This window comes from Aulonocara stuartgranti, assembly GCF_965226115.1.
Source record: "Aulonocara stuartgranti genome assembly, chromosome: 14".
NCBI lineage: Eukaryota > Metazoa > Chordata > Actinopteri > Cichliformes > Cichlidae > Aulonocara > Aulonocara stuartgranti.
The window spans coordinates 8,877,535-8,898,468 of NC_138950.1; the positions used below are offsets into that span (position 1 = coordinate 8,877,535).

Below are 20,934 nucleotides of genomic sequence, written 5' to 3' on the forward strand. Positions count from 1 at the left end.
AATGCAACTCATCTCCTAACAAATCAGCAGATTTAAAGAAAAAGATCCGATAAATTCTCAGCAGAATACATGGCCACCAATCACTCTGCCACAAAACCATAAATAGGTTGAAAAGGGAACAGAACAGTCAGCAAGTTTCTATTGGCACTGTTTAAAAGACACAACACAGATTCCTACTGAACATGATTTACACTGAAGCTCCTGGTATAGCAAAACACATAATTTAAATGGCTGACCCAGAGAAATGTTATACTAAATTTTTAAGAATGCATTGTTCAAAAATGAAAACGCAGGATTATTAAATTTAATTGCACTGGAGCTACCAGAACATCTGAATACAACTTTTAAATGGCCTCAATTCCCAAACACAATGTTCTCTGAAGCTGCAATGCTGCTGCCGCACAGAATCCACCATCAGCTCTTTATTAATACATGAGCAAGAAATGCCACGGCTGGAAAAGATATTTTAGGGCGCTAAAATCCCATCGCATACACCCAGTGGATTCTTTTAGAAATACAGACTAACACACATCACAAGTTAATTCCACTGGATGATCAGAATTTGGTGATCCCATGAAAGATCAACCAAATCTAAAGAGTTCCCACTGGAGACTTTCAAAAATTAAAGTGGTTCCAGGATTATTAAGGGGTGGGTAACTTTACTATAATGACATGCAAAAGCAAAACACAAGGTTTGAACTTTGTAGTGGGCAATCCACGTGAGAAAGTGATTTCCCATGCTGCCTGAACCACAGTTCAACCTGGTGACTTTTTTGGCTTATGTTTGGACAGTATGGTTAAGATTTCTCATCTTAAAACTGTAAAAAAGAAAAAAAAAAGGGACATTTCATAATCTAGAGTACAAAATATCATTTAAGAAATAAAGAAACTTTATAAAGAAAATGCAGAAACACATCTGCCTTCTTCTTAAATGGTCCAGAGCTCAGTTAAGATGGGCTGTGGTGATCTTCTGGTTTTCAGTTCTTTTTTGGAAATGATATACAGGCATCCTGTATTCTATTTTTTATATTTTTTACACTACAAAAAAGTCAGAGAGAGTCATTAAGTGTACACTTTCAACTCGGTTGATAATGTCAACACTTATGGTAATCTCAAATTTATCCCTCATAACTGCAGGACTGTACTGGAACATTAAAATCATGCAATGTGATTTATGCCAGAATCAACTCTTCTCGGAGCAGTGACTTGTTTTTACACTGAATGACCTGTTGTGTGGAATGCTGTCATCCCTAAAATATGTGACTGGTAGATTTAAGTTCCTTTTGTTAGTAAAGACCACTTTGAAGTCCTTCTTATACAAATTCTTGGGCCTGCTGGAACAGGTATGAGGGGAAATTGTCTCAACCCTCCACCCACCTTTAGGTCCTCAAGGAATGAAATTCAAGCCGCTTGCATCATTTTCAGACATCATGCAAGTTGTTGCCCCATGGTCAAAATACAACTTAAGGTCTTTGAAAACAAGGTAAAGACCATGAAACACCTGGTCAGACTTTCCTGTATACATGGACAGAGCTGAACTTCATGCCAGGAGATTCAGGTTGAGTCATTTGTCTAAAGTCTTCTTTTCTCACATGTAGCACACAGTGAAAAATAATTCACACCAGCATCATTCTCTCTACTGGAAATATTTCATTTGGTTTTGCAGGAGCTCCCCAACAAGTGAGTGCTGGACGCCAGACACAGGACAGTCAGTGACTAACTGTGAACTCATCAGACTATCATCTGGACTATTCTTACATCAACACAGACTGTTTATTAGGAAGTCTGCAGTTCTGACGTGCACCTCCATCAGGCTACGTCTCAAAAAAGAAAAAAAAAAATCAATGGCTACAGTGCATTTTTGAAAAAAGCAAGGCTTACGTAAAGACATATGACAAAATGTGATGATAAACATCTCTGTTAAAAAGCTGTTTGGAGTCCTGCAACACATTCCTGCCATTTGACCTAGGTACAACTGTGAAAGGAAAAACAAGCCAGGCCCAACCAGTAACAAACTCCAACACAAAACCCTGTAATCTGAACACTCTGGTCTCCAGAGATAATAACACAGGTAGCTGTATGCAGCAAGAGGAGGGGGTTTAACCACTGAAAGACTGCACTTAAGACAGCTCACATTTCCCAACTGATATGGAGTCATATGTGTCTGTGAAAATGGAAGCACTAAACACAAACCCTTGTTCTCATGACTCATTTTCTGCTCTCGAGTGGGCTCAACTGTATTCAAGATTCTATTAGGCCAGAGGGAAATTTGGTATTACAAGAGCTTGCATCCATTTTCAAAAGGTTCCTGTGCCAGAAAAAAAAACCCATCCATATTAAAAGTAATTTAACAGCTTAGATTAAAACAATATACTATGGTTATATATTCAAAGAGTAATTTCCAACTGTAATCTGTAACCCTGGAAACATTAAATAGCAAACAAACTGAAAAGAGGGGCTTTCAGTGATATGGAAAGCAGCTCAACTTTGTTTGCTAACACTGCTGAATGCATCATGAAAAAAACAAATCAGGTTAGACAGGATCGGCCAAAACACTATTTATGCAGCTTTATTCAAAATTTACCTCTAAAATAACAAATAGAGCATGTATGGCTTTAACAGCCGCATTGACAAAGCAGCAGGTGAAGCAACATTTCAGCAAAAACAAATCACCAGCCAAGCCACGGAGTCATTTTCATTCGCTGCTGATCTGATTATGTGTTTCAGAGTACGGCGGGGCACGTGAGGCTGCTGTGTGTGACCTGTCTGACCCTGTCACAAGAGGCTCAGGTGGCTGGGTGTTATGGAGCATTTTTAATGTAGGAGAGCAACCCTTCGAAGGATGCCAGAACATACAAAGCCGAATTATGAACGCCAGCAGAGCTAGTTTGATGCAAGTGAGCTCCACTCAGTGGAAAGGATTTTGTCGATAAATCATTCTTGATTGCAAAATGTGGATACAGCAATGACCTGGAGCTGTGTTGTTTTAAAAGAAACGCTATGCTTTTGTGAGCCTGTTGCTGAGCAGCAGCTGGTATTGTTTAGCCTAGTGGCACCTTTGTCCCTCAATGCCATGTGCAGAGGTCAACTCTTCTGCTGATGTTTAAGCTGCATACAGCATAAACTGCAGGTTTTATTGGGTCAACATGTCTTTTGTCCACTCTGCAGACTTAAGAGTACTTTATACGGTTCTGTGGTCACAGATAAAAACAAACTTATGAAAAATTAATGTCTCGTCTTTTTTTCCACAGTATCTGTCAAAATGACGACCAGAGTTTGAGGTGTAATAAAACGCCCAGAGAATAGAAACTATCATCTATTATCCTACATTTGTCCAAATTCATTGTAGGTGCAAGATCTTGTGAGGTCATAATACTTTCACCTCCATTAATAGCAGCAATTTGCTTGTGTAGAGGTTCACAGCTAAGGTGCCATAAGATCACTTCCTGCTCATGGCTCTTTGCCTCCTCATTAACAACCTTTGAAGTTACTTTAACAGTACTTTAACAGCTGTTAGTGGAAGGCGTAACTAAGCTGTGGACAACTGTTATGACATGCGGGGTGGGGGACCGACGACACAGGTTTGTGGAAGTGATTGTTTTTGTTTCATATGAAGTGTTCTGTTAAAATCACTTTATATCCATTTGTTTTAACTAAATCAATATTTCCAAATGTTCCTCCTGCCTTCATCCCTTCATTTATTTTCACTTCTCTGAATCTCTAAAGCAACGCTCATTTTGTGTAGTAATCATTTAGGACTGTATCAGAGCATTTGAAAAAGCTCTTTTACATTTCCGCTAATATCTGAAAGGATTTTTTCTAAAATCTACAATCTGCTGTTTGATATGTGAAAATTAAAAAAAAAAATAAAAGTGTTGTACCCAATCAAGAAAAAGCAAATCTTTTGAAGAGTAATTTAAACTTTAGTCTTGATAATGTGGAACTGGATCAGAAGCTGGGGAAACGTTAATGATAGGCAGATCAAACAAAAATCCAAGATCAAGACTCAACAGTTTGTGACACAAGTGTGAATCTGGGATGAAAACGGCAAATTCTTTTTTTATGAAAAAGGTTTGAGCCGCTGTTACAAAATATTTAAACCACAATCAGCACATACACGAGCTGACCTTCTCATATCCTGTAACCGTCACTGTCAGAGAAAAGGTCTCCCCCAAGTACATGGAGCATCAAAAGTACTCTGTCTTACATGCTTCACATTCCAGACTTCCAATGTCCTCCTCCACACTCCGACTCCAAACATACCCAGCCATTTCCCCTGGACACAAGAAACAAATGTTCTTGGCAGTTTTACGATGATAGATTTGCGATCGACAGTATCAATGACGGGACCCAGTGGTTAGCAAAACATTATCTGGTGTGACAAATCTGTAAATGCACCAGGAGGTATTACCAACCGATGACTGGGACGGGATGGTGTATGAAAACATCTGGAAGATTACAAAAAAAACCTTTAGTGATTATATGAAATTTTACACAACTTTTATAAAAGTAAACTATATGCACAAGAACGCTAAACGTCTGCACAGAGATAATATGAAGTACGAAGATAGTACGAAGTGGGGAACAAAAACATGGGGACAATGTTTTGCACTCAGGCTCTCTCACTCACCCAATCCTTTGCTTCCAGGTCAGTGAGTGGGAATACTAAGCACGCTGCAGTATGGTGCGTTTCCTTTTATATTGCACCAGAAGTACAAACCCCACTCAATATCACATCTGGGTCAGAGTCAAGACCCATTTCCATCATTTTGATTTCAATATTAATGAGCAGGGAATGCACATTTCAGGTTGTGTTCCAAACAGATGGAATAGTGTGTCTAATACTGGTACACTAGGAAAAGGCGAGTTCATCTGAGCGAAGAAAAACTTTCCAAAATAACATTTGATGCATGTTCAATCATCCAGTTAAGGAAATCCCAAAAACTTTATTTTGTTTATGTGGACATAGCGTTTTCAGTGGAAACTGAAGAAGTCACTTGGATGAGTGACAAAACGTTTCTCCCACTGAAAACGCTGCATCCAGATGAACAGAATCAACTTTTTGGGATTTCCAAAATAACATTCTCAATATGCAAGTGCATGCGGCTCCTTGGGCTGCTGTGTTTCTTTAAGACTTTACTATACAATTTAAACACAATGAGGAGATTTGACACCAATGTATCTGTGAAAACAGCCCATGAAGTCATTCCCAAGCTCCACCTTCACCACAACACCCCTGAAGCTCCCGGGTCCCCACTGTGTTGCATTGTGCAGTGAGGCAGAACTGAGCACAGTCCTGACACACATGACTACACAAAGCTTGGTTGAAATCTGTCCACTTCCTCCAAACATCCCTGATTACAATTTCCAGCACAAGCCTCCTTTATCAGCCTGTGGCATGTCACTTAGAAAGTCAAATTTCAGGTAAAGTACAGCACCTCCACCCATTAGGTTTCATATATTAATGGATATTGAAGGATTTTTTTTTTTTTTGACTGCACCTTAGGTTACATTTACCGACAGCAGATACAATGTACTTTCACAAAGCTCAGTGGGATGTAAATGGTGTTTATTATGACAGCCCAGCAGTAATTCAATCTCATGGAGGCATCAAAGTATGCTTCTATTTTTAAAGACTGTGGGATGTCGCACAAATTCCACCGACATTAGGTTAATTTTTATTTTTATAAACAGTTGTATACTTGCTTTTCTAAATGCTATAGAAGAAAAAAGTGCATATGTATATATTATTCTTACCCTAGCTCAGGCTTATAAGTAAACTGAATAGCAAACCCAACATTCTGTGACTACCAGGAAAGAAAATACCTGCAATCGTAAGTACATGCTCTAGTCCCTTTGAAAGGTAACAAAGTTTTATGCACATAAAACTGCAAACTGAAAATAATTTGAGTTGTGGCAGAGCAAGTTCCAGCATGCTGAATTCTGCCTCAAATAGTTCAGTTGAAATCTTATGAGCTTAGTATCTGAAATACCACGTGATCTCAGATTAACTCTTAGCCTGTAAACCTACAATATAACCCTTGTTTCATGGCACACGGTAATAACTTTTAATTAAGTGAAGCTTATCGCATAAGATTGCGCAAACCAATCAGTGGTTATTTTCCTCTGCTGAGAATAATTTTGTTAAGACAAATTTAGACTGAGGACACTGCATGTGACTTTTGTGTCAAGCTTTTAACAGGAACTCAGAGTTTGTGTTTTTCGAAGCCTGCTTTCCTCCAATCACAACAGGAGCATCATCAAGATTTACAAGCCTGAAGGCCAGAATCCGACCCCCTGTCCTGCTAAGCCGTGAACAGTCAATACATTACCATAACTATAACACCAGATGACCATTTCTCGCCCTCTCCCCACTGCAGGAGTCACAACCAGCTTTCAAGCACAAAGTTCGGGTTTTAAATGAACTCACAACGTAAAGCCCCCCCACTCCCCCCCGTGATGCGCTCTGGGAATTCTCCTTGGCTTTGGACATCTCTCACATTTGCAATTCATCATCTCCCTTTGTCAGCATCACAAACCTGCCACCACCACCACTGCTTTGTCATTACAATGACACAGACACAGGGTGCATTGTTTGCATCTAGGAGTGAAGTGGATAACACAATGCCTTATTGCCTAAAGTTTGCAATACACAGGATTACTACAGGTACATACACTGAGGAATCCCCATACCCTGAGGCTACGGGGCTTCAGGGTATGGTTACAACTTAATATAATATTAAATTGCTGGAAGAATGGGAATGCAAAAACGAGTGGACACTAATGAGAATATTGCAGTCAAAGCTAATAAATCCTGAAATTACACATCTCAGGAGGGAACAATATGGTTCACGAGAGAGCTGGCTGCATCTGACCAATTTAACTACTGAAACGTACCAGAAAATGTGTGACATTTGAACTGCTGATATTTAGCAACACTTTTAGAAAGTAGGAAGCTTGAGGGTAAAGAGCCATTTGCCTTTTCTATCTCCTAACCAACTACCAAACACGCGGCATGGCACAGAAAATGCACAACTAGTGACTTACCTTAATGTTCTCATGGAAGTTATAATTCTACTCTTCCTCCAGTTAAATCTGATGCACCAATAAGAGGGATATTTCAAAATATAAATGAGGTGATGATTGGTATTCCTCCTGCAAGTCCACAGCAGACTGACTCCTGTATCCAAGGATGAGTTGAAGAACTGAGGGAGAGAGGGAGTGCCGTTTGTACCCCCTCCCCTTCTCCAGCTGACTCTTTCACACTCTTTACTCCCTCCCTTGTTGCTCCCTCTTCACTCTATAATTCCAACCCCCTAAACTACAAACAGGAATGCATGTTCCTCCCTCTCCTCCTCTATAATTGCCCCTCCACTCCCTTTAAGGAAGCATGATATTTACACTATATGCTGCAGAACGGTTTATTGGGAACAAACTAATGGGACAAAGAACAGTCAGATTCAGGCCTGTGTTGCTCATTTTTGAATTTGATCAGAAGCCTAAATGTAAATTTCACTTTCATTTTGCCAAAGATAAAGGGGTCTGAAGATTCGTTAAAACAAAATTCCGGAAAATTAAATTAATGTGTGCCTCTAAGCCAATGAAGGCTGAAAGGTCACAGTTATTCTGTTGCAGTTTGTAATTTGGTATATTCACTGACAGCCCACAATGCACTTGTGAATGTGAGAGAGGCAGGACTTGCTGTTGTCATAGCACCAGTGATGTCGTGTGGCTTTCACATCAGCAGTGACAGAGGTGTGGGATTCATTTTGAAATGACGGAACCGGCAGAGGACGCGGGGACAGAGAAAGGATAGGACAGGGAAGCGAGGGCAGAGCAGTGTCTGCTCAGCTGCAGCCTGCATCATGCGCCTCAGAAGCAGCTTTGCATGCACACTGAACTGAACTGAACACGCCCCAAGCTAGCTGAGAGCATAGACACCCTAACAGTCACAGAGAGAAGAGGCATAGAGTTCACAGAGCTTAGTGTGTCTAGAAAGAGTCCAGAGATTAGTGGGATGAATTGCCATGTCTAGACTTTTGGATGATTATGACAAAAACCTAAAAAATAAAAAAAAAATTTAAAAAAAAAGGGGGGGGGGGGGATGGCCCTACAGTGTTGTCATGCTGGCTTCCTCTTCTACCAAGGTTATGCCACTAATATTAAAAAAATGATAATGATAATAAACATAACCACCAAGTTTTAATCATAGAGAAAAATATCTCTAGCATGCAAAAGCATAACCTGTAATTTGTCAGCATTAGACACACAAATTGTACCATGTGGCACTAATTGTTTTTCCAATTAGCAAACAATTAGGTGGAATTTGATCTTGAAAAGATCTCAGTACACATGACACACTAGGGATGTTATTATGAGAGTATTGCTTAAAAACAACGGGCCATCAAACCCACATCCCAATACAAATCTAAAGTTACTTTTCAAATAAACAACATCGGAGAATAAAATTAAAGTTTAATAAATTTGTGTTACATGAGATGAGATTGGAATTACTCCCTGCCCCCAAAAAAGAAAAAAAAAATGAATAAGACAGCATTGCAATAAATGCATCCGTCAGTGAAATGTAGGCTAATGCTGAATCCTCCTCTGCTGTCACCACAGGCATTTCAGAAATGTAGACTGCTTGCATGGAGCTCAGATAAAAAAAATACTCTGCTTTCTCATCACTGGCACAAGGCTATTAAAACCAGCGTTGCCTGCACTCAATTTGGATGCTGATTGAATTGGACATCCAATACATTGACAGGACATTCAATACCGCTGGAGCAATTTGGCAGGTGAGACTACGGGTACAGATCCACAACAGCACTTCAGACTGCTGATGCTGTGCAGGTGTCACAACCAACCACAATCAATGCCAATCACCTTCAGCCATAGCAAGAGGGGGGAAAAAATCAGCTGAAGGCAAAGTAATCACAGGAATACTTTTGTGAGGATATAGTTAAGTTCAAGATCAGAATGACAGAGTAGAAACATGTATTGGATGTTCAACAAAACAGAGCTGGATTCAGGTAGTAAGGAAGCCCCTGACTCTCCCCCCTTTTAAATTTACCTACACCCCCTTTAATTTGTGTCTTAACTTTGCCAGTAAAACAGGGGATGCTGTCACCACAAGGCTTCGCAGCAGGGGTGGTGTTAGTAATAAGCTGTGCTTTGTCTTCAACAAAAAAAACAATCTCATTTAAATTGGAGAATGGCTTCCCCAAGGTGGGTTTTGAATGTGATTGCAAAGACAATGAGTTTTTTTGGGGGGGATTTTTTTTTGTTTTTTCATAACTGCTATAACTGTTACTCGGTCACATAAATTCTAATTTCTTCCGTAGTGAGGTCATTGATTCCTCAAGCCATGGCAAAAGTCAGTGTCGTTTTTTCAAGGCAAAGAAACCCAACATGTCTAACTAGCCAAATCAAACCGCTGCTCCCCACAACAGCTTTAAATAAAGGTCAGTTAATAATTGACGACACTTGCTTTATTATAGCAATTCTGAATGGACCATGAAGTGGTGCGTCATTCAACGTGATGTAGCTTTGAAGTTAAAGTCACCATCATTTTGCATTAATACTTTTGCAACCAAAAACATTACTGGTCACACAAAAAACTCATTTCCATGAAGGGCCATGCAAGCTTACGTAGCTTATTATTATCAGGTTGCAGTAGTATGACTTCCTAACTAGGCCTAAAATTTAATGGCAAAGCCTGCCATTCAGCAGCATCTGCAATATTATACGAAATGCTAAACAAATCGAGTACAATGAAACTATGGATGTGTATTAAAAACAGCAACCACTACAAACTACAAAGCCAAGATACCTTCTTGTCTTACACCAATTATCGTCTTCCTTCAAATAGACACGGATGAGTTTTACCCACAACTCAAGATGTTGAATCAACAACTCTGAAAAATACAAACTGTTCACACATCACGCTGGGTCTAATACTATATGCAGGATTTGGTTCAGCCACCAAATTGACATTAACATTAAAAAGAACATCCATCACCACGAGGGTTTAAGTGTTTGTCTTATTTTCTTGAAGGTCTCCTCAATCACCAACCCCCTCCCTCATCCGTGCCCTTCTGTGGATCCATTGTACTGAAGAGGAGCACTATGTACGAATGATATCTAAAGAGAAAAAAATGCAACTGTTACGCAAGACATGAAAGTAGCAAGCCCAGCCTGGATAGAGATCATTAGTGGAGGATCCAGTGGTCTCCACCAGAGACTTGCCTCTCAAGAGTAGACTTCAAAGACGCTGGTATAGAGAGAGAAATAATTTAGAGAGTAAAGAAAACGCTGGAACTGATTGGTTGGGATTGATCCTATGCAGCATAGGTGGCTCCCCAATATTAGTTATTAAAAGATGCCAGTAATATTTTAAAGTGTCTTTATAAATTGCTCTGTAGAGTCTGATACATACTAAGCCAGTTACACAAAGCATACACAGTTGTGCCTATAAAACGTGTAAGCTCATGTAAATGTTTTAAATACATTCTGGTAGCTTTCAAAAAAATAATCAGAATATCATTTAATATGTCTATTATATCATAAAAGATAAAAAAAAATATAGGCAAAAGCAATAGCAACTGGATAGCTGAAACATGCAAATTATTAATATTTTAAATGTATAAATCGGTTTAAAAGTCAAGTAATTATCTAAAATCTACCTTTCTCTTAACTAGAGGCATTTAAAACACCAATAGCGACATAAAGCACTTGTACTTTATGTGACCTAGACTTATCTTACCACATTTTAGTACAGATTAACTTCCATGTGACCAAATAAATGTTTTTTGAGGGAGCTTTGAAAGCATATCCTTGGCAACCAATTGTTTTTGTATGCCGGTGAAAGCGCATTCGACGCAGATTCAAACCAAGGCAAGCAAAAAGGGGCTCTGAAAAGTTATTTTTTGTGACCAATGGTGTGTTAAAGTTAGCTCAACTCCCATCACCCCAAAGTGACTCATAGCCTCAGCAGTTTTGTGCACTTAGTATCTATTATTCATCCTAAACCACAAGGCTGTATCAGCCACGTGAAGCTGATGATCATCGCCATGTGCATTTTTGACAGCTGGTCACACGTTTCTTCTCACAGCTCAGAAATAGAAGGAACACAGCTTTAACACGATGTTTAAATACTCATTTATCTTTCCAAAAGCCATTGCGGAAAACGCGTACTAAAGGCGCTACTGAATACTGCATGTACACAATAATATCCCAATAACAAGGTAATAAGGTTCTGAAGCTCTTGTTTGCTGTGAAGTTGATTTGACAAAGAAGCACAATGTTATTCATGCCGTCTTTGAGAATGTTAATCTAAGTCTGTAATAATTTATGAGAAGCCTGCGTTTTCATTGTGCTTAGAGGTCAGGCTTACAGTCATACAAAATGCCTCTGCAGCACTTTCGAAGCTAAAACTTAGGAAGTTAAAGTCCTTTGGTTTTCTTGCTTTCTAAGCTTAGTGGAATACAACACAAGTTTCTCTCACAGTATATGGAGTGCATCACAGTTACACTGATGTGCAGCACTGCTGGAGGCGTTGTCCTCTGGAAGCATCTGGGATCAAATCTTGGCAAGCCCTTTAGATGCTTCTCGAGATAATGCAAACTGTCAGCATATTAGGAATTCAACATAACAGACATTTCATAGCCAGGAATACACGGCGACTTCCTGAGAATCTGTGTTAAATTAGAAAAACATGAAAGACCTTTCGAAATGCATGTGATATGAAGACACGGGGTTCAAAGGTTGTTTCAAGTACAATGCTTAAGATTTAGAATAAAATTACTACACTTGACTACACGTGTAGCAAACAATGAGCAACATTCTTAACCATCCTAAGATGGATATTAATAATATTCTCTAATGGAGACGGATGTCCTGTCAGGAGAAACGAGGGAATGCCGAGCTCTCGTCTGCCACACCGTATCACATGGATGTAAACAGAAGTGGATTGGAAAGCATGGGTGTCCTTAATTAATCTACTCAAAACTGTTGTACTAAACATTTTGAGATCAACGGATAAAAAAAAAAAAAAAAATGGATAACTTCACTTGTGCATATGGCTGCAATGTGAAATATGTCTTAGTCTGTTATAAAAATCTGTCGGTCCATGGAGTATTAGAGCACATAATTCTCACAAGATAAATCTGGCAACCAGCCTCTGAAGACCATATTTATCACAAGACTCTGGATAGCAGAGTTTGCAGCTGCAACATCAATGTTACACAATAGTGTCAGATCACAAAAAAAAAAAATTGTGTATAACAACCTGATTCAAGTTTTACCTTAAACTTCAAAATATTAAACGTTCCGTTATGAAAAACGGAAGGCAAGAAAATTCTCACATTTGACAAACTTTTTTACCTTTCAACAAGAATTTAAATGATATATCCATGTTCAGAGTTGCTGGTTTCCCATTTGATTCTCATTCAGAGTCAATGGATCAATCAAGTGCTGATCAGTAGTTCTACCATTAAATATTTGGGGAGCTTGGACTCTGCTAAAGCAAGTAGGATACTGACAGAAACTCACAACTCCATGTAAGCCAGGAGTTTGTTCAGATGCTTTACAATTCTTGCAAGCAATGTGCAATTAGGAATATAGAGGTGGTTGTTTTATTGCCAAAAGCTAATAAGCAGCATAATGGCTGTTAGTAATATTTTCCTGCGTGTACATGGCACTGAGGCTTTAGCTCAACTCAATACTCTCATTGTAATACCTACAATCAGCGGCTTAGCAGTATAAAATAAGTTTCCTTTTGGAAAGGATTTCCAGCTCTGTGGTTGTGGTCTAACTTCTGTAATTAATATTTCCACAACACGCCTCCTCTCCTACTCGCTGACTGTTTAAATGGATTGTTTGAAAAGCCAACACTGGGATACCAGTGATCTAACAAAAATCCAGCCGTGGTTGTGAAGTTACAATTCAAACCACTGTAGTGCAAAAGGTAGTAGTAAGTTTACATTTCAGTGAATGGTTGGCGTTAGTATGATCACACTGATCTCTGTATGTTATTCACTTGGCACTAAGCAAAAAACACTAGACTGCCTTCAGTATTTACTTTGCACCAATTTGCAAATGAATGAAGAGTTATGTGCAAGTGGGATGGAAATGAATAATTCAAAAAGAGCACTTATGAGGGTTAGATTATGCGCATCTCGAGAAATCAACTTTGCTTGGTAGTACATTTCTGTACACGCATGAAGAACAAAGTCATGGATTGTACCAAAAGCCAACAAATTACCATAAAACTGTGCAGGGATTCTTTCATGAGCAGAGTTGTTGGACTGCTTCATGCTGGTCTAACATTTGAGATCTTTGAGATGCAAAGTTAACAACTGTTGACGCAAGCCAGAGGGGAGAAATATTAAGTGCAACTTTACAACAAAAATAAGGGGGCAGAGAAAGAGTGAGGTCTCTGTGCAGGCATGTCATACATGCAAGCTTGCACTCAAGTTACCACTTCGAAGGAAACCCTGAGGCCAAGCTGCTGGATGCTCATAAAGATGGTCGTTTGATTTCCGTGGTTCTCCACTTTCATTGTTATGGAAAGGTTCTGTAAACACTGGAAGAATACCTTCCAAACACATGTAGGGAAACCTGCTCCTTTTTAAGCTTTTAGGCCATCCACAAATAGGTACTCACCATAACAAACCAAACAACCCCCCAAAATGTGCAGGATCTTTTAAATATTGAGATAACTCAAGAAATAATGGGAATTTTAACTAAAAACTACTGCGTGAAGAAACAAAACTCAAAGGGCACCCACCTTATTCCTTTTGGAGGTATGCTGAACAGACCTGTGGTGTTTAAATCCATCCACAATGACTTCTATGAACATTTAAAGATACATTTTTTCTTCTGTCACCTTTGAAACTGACTTAATTCCAAAGACAGATATGAACAGTGTTAGTTTTCAGTTATCATCGTGTTAGTTTATCATCATGTAACAGGGCAAAAAAGAAGCGCATAATTTGCATTGAAAACTAGCCCTGTGGTATTTAAATCAAGTTTCCCCTTCCTGATACCTTTCATCTCTAAATGTATGCCTGATGTGGTTTGGGCTTGTTTTATTGGATGTCATTCAGCATTTTTTGATACCCAAAAACTAGTTGATCCGTTTTTTCCCTCCTCATTAATACTTGCAACAACTTGACTGCATTTGCATGTGGGTCTGCAGCATGTATGTGCTTATAAGCTGTCGTGGCAATTGTGAATTTAAGTGTACTTCACAAACCCTGGATGTTCAAAGGTTCAGCTGCACTTCAAGTGATGCAACAACACATGACTGTTAGCCATCCTGTTACTGTAACTTCAGTCTTTATAAAAGTTATTTTCCGCTGTGTATTGTAACAGTTAAGATGTTATTGCTGGTATTATCTTTACAAGTGCTTCAATCACTTGCACAGTAGGCAGTGTCTTGGCTCGCAAGACATAGGAGCTGCTGACTAAGAAGCTGCACCACAACCAAATAGGGTGAGATATTTTTTTATGAGCCCATGTTTCTCCTGATAGCATGAACTGCAAAAACACGTTGGCTAGTTGTAAATTAATAGTAATCACTATCTATCTATTTTCCCTCCATATATATGAAATCTGATGCGGCTAAAGACCTACACAGTGACAAGACAGGAAGTAACACTTTCAGCAGCAGTCTATGGCAGTGACGCTGCAACAAACGTGACATAAGGTCATTGGAGTACACAAATGAGCTGCCGCTTTTCAGTTGAGTCACCTGCATACGGTCTGTTTACTAAGGTGTAGTCTCATTACACCAACAAACAGCGCTGGATCAGTGATGTGCTGTGCTTCATGCAACAATGTACCGCACTCAAATCACACGCTTCTCATTTTCGAAACTGTCCAAATGACCACGGAGGTGCTCAAAAACCTGCAAGGTGTCAAGGCGGGCATCTTGCCCGCTCTGCACGTCTTGCATAATTTGTTCATGCTGGTGTATTCATACACTGGGCTCGAACGGCTGGACATGCATGTTAACCCAGCTGCGTGTCTCCCATCATTCAGGCACAGCACATGACTGTTTGCACCCCCAAAACAACCGAGGTGAGACTGAATTATTGGGCATCAACACTCCGCGCACAAAAAAGCCGCATCTTGCCCGGCTCGTCCGCTGGACCGCACCGCCAGCTTCAGTGCGGCAGCGTCTGTCACCACTGATAAACTTGTATGATTGAGTGATGCGATCATGCGTGGAGACGGCGCTAGGACCACGCGGGAGTTTGATCGGATATCGAGCCGATTTTTCCTTCTAATGATGCGGGCGGCGTGGTAAGCCGGGTCTCCTTACCTGTCTCCGCCTCGGTCATGATTTGCCCGCTTGCGCTCTAACATTGAAATTCCCATGTTTCACACACCGGTAATGCCCATCCATGTCTCACAATTCAGTCGCTTCTCCAAGGTCTGCCTGTCCACGGACCATGCGTGTTGTTTCCACACCGCTGAGAGGGGCGGAGCCCACGGCCCTTGGAGACGGAGTACAAGTGGATCATGAGAATGCCACTTATGTTTTCTCACAGCCAATCGGCTGTGCAGCTTCGAATCGGCGTCCAGTGACTTTGTCCACTAAATGTTTTGGTGTACAAAAAGAAAATAATAAGAACCGGAGACCATAAAAAAAGATCTCTGCGCATTTCTCCTTATTGCAGAATGCTTGCGCGTCTAGCGCCTGGAGGTCTTTCTGTGTAAGCAAATCTATGCGAGGTGATATGTGATGGAGACTGAACTCGGTTTAAGCAGTGTAAGCAACCATCAGTCATTATCACTGTCGAGATTTCATAGCTAAAATCTGCAAATTCGTGACCAGTTATAATAAGACAGGCGCCAAGGTATGAAACAAACTCCTTTAAAACAAATATCACAGGATCTGCGTGCGCCTTTCCAAAGGTTCCTGAAATTTCTGTTATGTTAAACCCCCTCATGCAGGACAATTTATTAACAAAATAACTTTGATCAACAGAAATACATCACATGATCAAATGGCAGTAACTCTTCAATATTCACTCCACATGATCCTACAAGGTGTGACCTTAGGAAACAGGGTGTACTCTACCCTCTACTGGCAGGAATGAAATATTCTTCACATGACAACCTTTTTTTTCCATGTGAAGACTTAAATATCAACGTAGTACAAAGGCAGTCTACTAAAAACAAAATACCAAAAATGTTATATAATTTTCTTCCATACACAAAACTCTGATAAAGGAATATGCTCAAAAATACAGACATTGCCTTTGTTTGTACCTGCACCTACCAATTAAAGACTCAACCATAAACTCCACAACTTTTAGGTATACAAAAAAAATAACAAACAGCTACAAGCAATTACATTATTTACAGCAACAAATCTCTTGGTTGATGAACTTAAAGAAGTTGGTATCACATCACAAAATAGTGTATTCCTTTTCATTTTGGACGCTGGGAAAGGGATCTGGTGCAGTGACAATTTTAAACAGTTTTTTTGATGCACCACTCACAGATAACAGCAGTCTTTGTCACAGTGGTTCCACATAAACCCCGCTCCTTTCCATAGGTTCATTAGTCCTCTTGCATTTACCACCTCCCTCTGTGAAAAGGTGGACACCCAAATCCAGGCCTCGCATTTCGGAACTGCCTTCCTTCCCTGTCATTTATGCTCTCGGGTCCCATGGAAGGATGTCGATGGAAGGGGGGACCGCGAGGAGGGAACGGCATGGGCATTCTGAACCTGTCTGATGGAAACATGGGTCCTCCTGGAATCATTTGCGGGGGCATTTGTGGCATGCTTGGAGGTGAGAGGAAAGGAGGCATATGAGGATTTGTCATGCCGGGAGGCGGTTGCAGAGGTGGCATACCCGGGCTGTGTCCCTGCATGATAGCAGGGCTCGGCAGGGTCATTACTGGTGATGTGGGATGCCCCAGCTGGTTGGCAGTCATGACATCAACAGAAGCACCTTTCTTTCCTTTAGGATCTTCTGTGGATATCTCTGGAGATTTTATACTTCCTGTTGCAAAAGAGTTTAAGATAAGGTTGTATTGATTTTCAAACAGAAATGAAGTATAATTGCAGCAGGAAAAAAAAGAGAAAACATTTAAAGAAATGCAGCATAGATTTTTACTAAATTTAAACACAATCTACTTTGACTGCCACTGAATCTTAGGTTTAGATAACAGATTTTAAAATCCATAGCATTTAGCGAAGATTTCTCACCGGCTGCCAACTTTGTTGGATCAAACTCTGTGGGGATGAAAGGAACTCCTGCTGGAGGCATGGATGTAGGAGATAGCATAATAGGGCTTGGGAAGACAGGCGAACTTCCGATGAGTTCTGTCTGTTGAACTGGTGGTAACTGGAAGACAAAGAAATATAATGGTATCCTTAAAATTAGTGTAAATGAAAAAGATAATCTTTCTGATGTGACCTTAAAGATTTTTTTTAAATTCAATTCAATTTTACGTATATAGCGCCAAATCACAACAACAGTCACCACAAGGTACTTGCTGTTGTATGGTAAAGACTCTACAATAATAGAGAGAAAACCCAACAATCAAACTATTCCCTTTAAGCAAACACTTGGTAATAGCGTGAAGGAAACACTCCCTTTAACAGGAAGCAACATCTGATTCTGGTTCAGCATCTTCTGATTCCATAGCATAATGTTGCTCATTGATAACACCCACTGGTATTTTTTTGGTGTCACTTGAAAAAAAAAAGTTTTTAATTGGTATTTTATTTTACAGCATTCCTCAAAGTTTTCATTAATCCACAGAAAACTGAGTTCTCTGCTGCTAATCACACAATATCAAACTGAAATAAACATTAAAGCTGTTGCAAAAGGTTAAAAGGTTGGCATGTGGCAGATGCCCACAGATCAACAAGAGGCTAACACCTTCACCTTGGAAAGTAGATTGCACAGTAGATTTAAGCACTGTATTTGTTTATTTGCAATACAATTTTTGAAATTGCACCAATGTTTGGTCAGGTACCAGTAAAATATGACTTTTATGTCTTTAAATCTGCTAAAATTCATCCCAGTCTGATTTATGATCAAAGATATGAAAGGCATCAAAGTGTGCCATGTTGACATTTAGGCAATCATTTACAAGTCAGTAATCATTTTAAGAGGAATCAGTCTCATAAAACTTTACCAGAAACAGAATAAGTTGGTTATGTGACACTGATTACAAAGAAAAAGACCACCACTTCTATGTGAACGAACTGAACTTTAAAGGGCATGGCATTTAAAAAAGGTTTTAGTTAGGAAGTTCAGATTTTAGACAAGTGTTTTACTTTCAGGTCATTTTTAACTGAACTGAACCACTAGGACCTCGGATACCTTTTCCATACATGACAGCAGCTCTATATATACAGGGAGTGCAGAATTATTAGGCAAGTTGTATTTTTGAGGAATAATTTTATTATTGAACAACAACCATGTTCTCAATGAACCCAAAAAACTCATTAATATCAAAGCTGAATGTTTTTGGAAGTAGTTTTTAGTTTGTTTTTAGTTTTAGCTATTTTAGGGGGATATCTGTGTGTGCAGGTGACTATTACTGTGCATAATTATTAGGCAACTTAACAAAAAACAAATATATACCCATTTCAATTATTTATTTTTACCAGTGACACCAATATAACATCTCCACATTCACAAATATACATTTCTGACATTCAAAAACAAAACAAAAACAAATCAGCGACCAATATAGCCACCTTTCTTTGCAAGGACACTCAAAAGCCTGCCATCCATGGATTCTGTCAGTGTTTTGATCTGTTCACCATCAACATTGCGTGCAGCAGCAACCACAGCCTCCCAGACACTGTTCAGAGAGGTGTACTGTTTTCCCTCCTTGTAACTCTCACATTTGATGATGGACCACAGGTTCTCAATGGGGTTCAGATCAGGTGAACAAGGTGGCCATGTCATTAGTTTTTCTTCTTTTATACCCTTTCTTGCCAGCCACGCTGTGGAGTACTTGGACGCGTGTGATGGAGTACTTGGACGCGTGTGATGGAGCATTGTCCTGCATGAAAATCATGTTTTTCTTGAAGGATGCAGACTTCTTCCTGTACCACTGCTTGAAGAAGGTGTCTTCCAGAAACTGGCAGTAGGACTGGGAGTTGAGCTTGACTCCATCCTCAACCCGAAAAGGCCCCACAAGCTCATCTTTGATGATACCAGCCCAAACCAGTACTCCACCTCCACCTTGCTGGCGTCTGAGTCGGACTGGAGCTCTCTGCCCTTTACCAATCCAGCCACGGGCCCATCCATCTGGCCCATCAAGACTCACTCTCATTTCATCAGTCCATAAAACCTTAGAAAAACCAGTCTTGAGATATTTCTTGGCCCAGTCTTGACGTTTCAGCTTGTGTGTCTTGTTCAGTGGTGGTCGTCTTTCAGCCTTTCTTACCTTGGCCATGTCTCTGAGTATTGCACACCTTGTGCTTTTGGGCACTCCAGTGATGTTGCAGCTCTGAAATATGGCCAAACTGGTGGCAAGTGGCATCTTGGCAGCTGCACGCTTGACTTTTCTCAGTTCATGGGCAGTTAATTTGCGCCTTGGTTTTTCCGCACGCTTCTTGCGACCCTGTTGACTATTTTGAATGAAACGCTTGATTGTTCGATGATCACGCTTCAGAAGCTTTGCAATTTTGAGACTGCTGCATCCCTCTGCAAGATATCTCACTATTTTTGACTTTTCTGAGCCTGTCAAGTCCTTCTTTTGACCCATTTTGCCAAAGGAAAGGACGTTGCCTAATAATTATGCACACCTGATATAGGGTGTTGATGTCATTAGACCACACCCCTTCTCATTACAGAGACGCACATCACCTAATATGCTTAATTGGTAGTAGGCTTTCGAGCCTATACAGCTTGGAGTAAGACAACATGCATGAAGAGGATGATGTGGACAAAATACCCATTTGCCTAATAATTCTGCACTCCCTGTATTTTTATAAAGTTTTTCCATTCACTTTCAGTATCCGAGGTTTGAAGTTGCATTTGTCTCTACATACCCAGCGAACAGTAAAACACACACCTCTGAACCGGCATAAACAAAAACGTCAGATATGACACTTTTGCCAGACTGAACAGTTTAATCATTTCACTTACTTTTAAGAGAATTGTATTACATTTTACTTTAAACATACTTTAAGAAGTTTATAGTGCAGTAAATAAAAATCAAATAAAGGTTGCATGGAGGATGTCTTCTTTGACAACACAATTATTATGTAGGAGTAATGGATAATAGTTACTGATTTGTGAATAATTGCAAATGAATAACTTGAGCTTATATTACAGTTTTATACTACAGTATATTTCTAACTAAATCGTCAGCTCATTCTTTTTCTCTAGACAATATTTTCTTAACCCAAATTTTGTGATATATTTTAACTTGAAAAAAAAAGCAGATGTTGAATATAAAAATTAGATCAGAGGTCAAATGTAACATGATATTTGGATGCAAACTATAATGGGAGATTTAGAATCCCAAAATGTTGTCAGTGCAAACAAAGGCAGCAGAACTGTAAACACAGATCTAAAGATAAAAACCATTTTATGAAAGCTGACCTAATAAAAGCTTGACCTTATTTGACCTTGAAGAGAGGTCAGAGGTCAGAGTAACACGATATTTAAAAATCCCAAATATATTTTCCTTTATATTTATATGTTCACAACGTAAACAATGGCAGTTAGAAACAAAGTTTTATATAGCTCTATATAGCACTATTATCACTTTGGATCACTTTATTGAACTTGAAAGAGAGGTCAAAGGTCAATGTAACATGACATTTTAAATCTGTATAAGGTACTTTCTGTATTTTGATAATGTACAGCACACTTGTAAGAATCATAGTTTCTAGCTTGTCAGGTTATAAGGCTTTATTCAATGAATGACTTTATTTCTCTT

General features: G+C 39.5%; 2 protein-coding genes across 2 annotated transcripts in view; both read right to left on the minus strand.

Annotated features, from left to right (window-relative positions):
* LOC309687499 (rho guanine nucleotide exchange factor TIAM1-like) overlaps window positions 1-15,501 on the minus strand; it is a 40,877-nt gene extending 25,376 nt beyond the window's left edge. Inside the window, 1 exon segment of the mRNA XM_082502516.1 lies at window positions 15,329-15,501. The gene's annotated coding sequence lies outside the window, so the exon portion shown is untranslated.
* A 454-nt stretch (window positions 15,502-15,955) lies between these two features.
* LOC309688313 (SR-related and CTD-associated factor 4-like) overlaps window positions 15,956-20,934 on the minus strand; it is a 28,405-nt gene continuing 23,426 nt past the window's right edge. Inside the window, exons 17-18 of the mRNA XM_082503944.1 lie at window positions 17,228-17,366; window positions 15,956-17,021 (exon numbers count right to left, since the gene is read on the minus strand). Coding sequence (XP_082360070.1) covers window positions 16,591-17,021; window positions 17,228-17,366 — 570 coding nt within the window. The 3' untranslated portion in view covers window positions 15,956-16,590. The remainder of the gene's footprint in view (window positions 17,022-17,227; window positions 17,367-20,934) is intronic.